General features: G+C 36.7%; 1 protein-coding gene across 9 annotated transcripts; it reads left to right on the top strand.

The window, feature by feature from the left end:
• The first annotated feature begins 212 nt into the window (after positions 1-212).
• Positions 213-3,994, top strand: LOC113321221 (isovaleryl-CoA dehydrogenase, mitochondrial-like). 9 transcript variants are annotated; one of them, XR_003346551.1, is made up of 8 exons: positions 213-452; positions 882-1,049; positions 1,223-1,597; positions 1,760-1,849; positions 1,985-2,725; positions 2,830-2,878; positions 2,977-3,086; positions 3,671-3,994. XR_003346551.1 is itself a non-coding variant. In XM_026569098.1 (3 exons), the coding sequence occupies exons 1-3, from the start codon at positions 2,863-2,865 to the stop codon at positions 3,767-3,769; spliced, it is 225 nt and encodes a 74-aa protein (XP_026424883.1). In that variant the 5' UTR covers positions 2,736-2,862; the 3' UTR covers positions 3,770-3,994. The 9 variants fall into 9 exon arrangements, 1 of the variants encoding a protein (XP_026424883.1); XR_003346552.1 differs by having other exon boundaries at positions 1,693-1,849; XR_003346553.1 differs by having other exon boundaries at positions 1,223-1,849; positions 1,985-2,296; positions 2,394-2,725.
• Positions 3,995-4,231: the final 237 nt, after the last annotated feature.

Here is a 4,231-nt window from a genome sequence, read left to right as displayed (position 1 = left end):
GCAACCCCGAAGATTCTGATGCGAATAGCAACCGCTAGTTGTTCGTGCATGCGAAGCGCGCGTGTGGTCTGAAACACTTTGACTTGTTTTTACGCCCAAGTCAAAGTTTGGTCAAGTCCTCTTCTTCTTTTTTCCACCCCTTCAGCCTTATCCGCATTATCTTTCATCCCTTAAGAGTTTTCTCAGCCACATTTTTTTTACATCCTCTTTCTTCTTCGAGCTGCAGCTCTGAAGAACCCTAGTTCAACAACTTCAAACCCTTATAACCAGATCGATCACAGGACCACCATCAATCTTTCACTTCTCAAGACCCCATCTCAGATTCAAAAGCAAACCCTATTCTCTTCTTCAACTGACTTCTTCTTAATCAAGAGCACAAAGTCATCAAAATCATCTTCAGATCCCCTTTCAAAAAATCGATTGAACCACAGCAACCCTAGTTTGATCTGCAGGTAATTAATCATTTTGTTCTATGTATATGTTGGTTTTAGGTTTGTGTTTGTTGTCTATGAGATTTGGGTTTTTATGGTTTTTGATTTTGAATGGTTCTCACCTGAGTATGGAACTAAGAGATCATTCTCTTCATCTCTGTTTTTATAAAAAAAAAACTTAATACCCAATCTTCTCTGCAATTAGGGTTTTTTCAATTTACTGTCTAATGTAATTTGATTAGATTAGTTATGTAAAAACTTATACCCAATCTTGATTTCTTTTTATGTTTCTTCACTAATGGTGATTTCTGAAGGACCTATAATTTCCATGGGTTTGCTTCTGAAGGACCTGTAATGGTGATTGCTTTTATGTTTTTTTAATCCAACTTCAATGATTTGGATACCTACCGGTTACTATTTAAACTTGAAATGAAACAATTGTAATTGCAGAATTTATTTGAACTAGCGAAATTTGTTGCTACCGAAGGTGATGGATTTGAACTTGCTCCTGGTAGGCAGATACAATTGGGTTTCACATTCTATTCCCCAGTAGAGAAGGCATCAATTGCGTTTGGAACTCCTATTAATTGGACTAAAAGCTTCTTAATAGAAGATGCAGTAAATATATGAACCTGGATGCTATTTCATTTTAGTATTTCCTTCCCTAGATCACTGTTTGTGTTTGATCTCAGTACCCTTAATATCTGTGTAACTAGGTTGGTCAAGATGTGATGAAAGAATGGCAAAAATTTTGAGTGTTTGTTGAGATATTTGAAAACTTCCCACTGTAGGTGAATGACACAATTGGCACATTATTTCGGGGTAGATACTTCAATAATGACGTCATTGCTGCTGTGATATTGGGTACTGGAACAAAAGCAGCATATATGGAGCGTGCACATGTGATTCCCAAGTGGCATGGACTTTTACCCAAATCAGGAGAGATGGAGGTTATCTTAACTTTGTTTTCTATCATAATTTATTATGCTCTTGTTTTCTGAAATATTTTTTTTATATCTGGTTACTGGAACACACATTGTTCTTCATTTACTTTGTCTTTTTGAATGAAAATCACTGACCTGCTGGAGCGGGGGAACTTCTCACATCTTCCTCTAACAGAATATGATCATTCTTTGGATCCCGAGAGTCTAAATGTTGGTGATCAGGTAATATTTTAACTGTAATTTATACTCGACCAACATTTTTTTCACTCGTCATCCATTTCCATAATATACATGTGGTGCTCGTGTCTCCGCTGAAGAGAAATGGTTATTATTGCACACGACGTCGAATCGTTGATTTCATTGAGCTTGTTGTCTGGCTTCCAGCATCTTGTTGTCTGGCTTCCAGCAGCCAGTTGTCTGGCTACCAGCATTATGCCGTAAAATGAAAATCCCATATGCCATAATTTAGTTAAGGTAAAATTCTGTAGCCTTCTTTTTAGTTCTTCCCATTTTCATTTGTAATTGCTTTTTCTTTTTGCTCACATGTCACGACACTAGTTCATTTCTCACTGATATATTAAGGTTTCTAAACCCTTTGTTTTCTACCAGGACCTGAGAACGATGAACAAGGGAAGCCAGTGCGTAGGTTTACAGTTGCATGAATTTCATCTGAAAATTTCGCTTTGTCATTCTTCTACAATTCATATATATATTTCTTAGATTATTATTTCGTTATCACATTGGTTACCAATTACCTAGACTATTCAGCATATCATCGACTAGGCTTTGTTGCTCCAGACTAAGGAAGCCTTATTGTTCTTCCCCTAAATTTGTATTTCTATAAGTTAATGCTGCTCATTACATATGTATTACCATTGCGGTGCTTTCAAGATTAGCATTGCCTCCGAAAGTTGTTGAAAGGTCTGTTATTTTTCTGAGCTTTTGAAGTCTTGCTAAAGAAACCAAGTTTTGATGGTAATTTATTTTTATTTTGTCCCTCTTTTGGTTATGCTTTTAGGTTCATTTCCGTCGTTCAAGGAATTGCGACAGTGACAAATGTGTCTGGAAGCACTCACAAATTACTGTTAATGTTTTTTTATTGGAACTGTTATCTCCAAGCAAATAAATTTTCCAATTTGCACATTGGAATATATATGTACACAATAATGATTTACCTCATATGTCTACACTGGAAATAATTGTGTAGATGGTGCGGCTCCAAGGGCAAAGTTGAACCAGCAAAAAAGCTTCTAAAGATACACAAAAAGCAGTAAGTGTTTTTACATATACAGTAGTAGCAAATACAGTAGGCATGGAAACCCTGCTCAGAAAAAGAAGTACTTACTCAAGGTTTGGTTTCTGTTTTAAAAACACCAATGCACTTTGGAATGTAGTGTTTCTTTGCTTGAATAATTTACACGAACTAAACCGTGTGCTATCTGTTGAACGTGAAGTTGATCGGTGAGGAACACGTTGGAGCTTTGGCTATGAGTGAACCCAATGGTAACTTCATTTCCAAACTGAGTGTTTAATGGAGAACTATAACTTACTTTCCAGGGCAGCTGTTCTGTTAACAATCTAATTTTTTTTGTAATGACCAGCTGGATCTGATGTTGTTAGCATGAAATGCAAAGCTGATCGCGTAGATGGTGGTTATGTTATTAATGGAGACAAGATGTGGTGCACGAATGGCCCAGTTGCTCAAACATTGGTATTATCATTATCCTATTTTATACTTCCACAATGCATGAAAATTGTCTCAACAGCTTCTTGCTGCCTATTTCTCATTTAGTACGATTTCTAAAACTTGTTAGAGAAACTCCTCAAGATATACTAAATGGAAAAGTAGTTTACTTACATCATGAGTACCAGTTCCTTGTCCTAATTCTCAAGCTCATGACAGACAACACACTATTTCAAATTAACAAATTCAAATCTACTCTTTCCACGGTTAGAAAGTCTTGATACCTCAATTTTGTTTTGTAACCGTAGCCTCTATGTGGCTTCTTTCTACTGTGGTAATGTTGTGACCCAAGAGAAATTGTTGTTCTGCCATTTTCTGATATGTTGTGTTGTGGTAATAAGACAATTGAACCCTTGGTGAACCATAAAAATCCCAGATCGGGCCTTAGTCCTGCGGTATGAAATCACTCAGGAAAATGCTATGAAAGGGGCTTATGTACGTAGAGAAAGTGACTATTTGCTGCAACAGTATACATTCAGCATATCATCAACTAGGGTTTAGTTTTTTGTTTGTGACCTCAGTACTGAAACATCAAATTGGTTATTATGTAGGTATTTGGGCTTCAGTCAAAAAGCAGTACTCTGGTGATATTTAAGCAGCAGCTGAATCTACGTAAGCGGAGTCTCGGGATGCTTCTGGTGATATTTTAGTCTTTGTTTCCCTGTTTCTCAATGCCTCTGTCAGTTGACACAAACTAGGTTACCCATCCATTTATGAACATCAACATAGATCGAACATTGTATGTCAGTCACAAAATTTTGGGTTCAGTAAGTTTACTTGTGCACATTTGTATCAATTGAAGAATCCTTTCTTTTGTAATACCATCTAATGGTGATTCTCAATAATACAGTTTTGTATCTCCATTGTAGTTTGTATATCTGTGTGGATGTTGAATATAGGGAACTGGGTAATTGCAGGGGGGAAATGTGGGGGGAAATGAATATTGACTAGGTCAATGAAGTTAGACCTTGACCCTTTTTTTTTGTTGTTGCAAAACATCAGCAACGCTGGCACTTTGTTGCTTTATTAGAACCAGAACCAATAAATTATAACCAGAACCAACAGTATCTAGTTCCGGGTAGGGGTATTTCTGTAATTAGCAACAGGTTAGC

The sequence above is a fragment of the Papaver somniferum genome, chromosome 11, assembly GCF_003573695.1.
Source record: "Papaver somniferum cultivar HN1 chromosome 11, ASM357369v1, whole genome shotgun sequence".
NCBI classification, from domain to species: Eukaryota; Viridiplantae; Streptophyta; class Magnoliopsida; order Ranunculales; family Papaveraceae; genus Papaver; species Papaver somniferum.
This window is presented reverse-complemented; position numbering and strand designations above follow the sequence as displayed.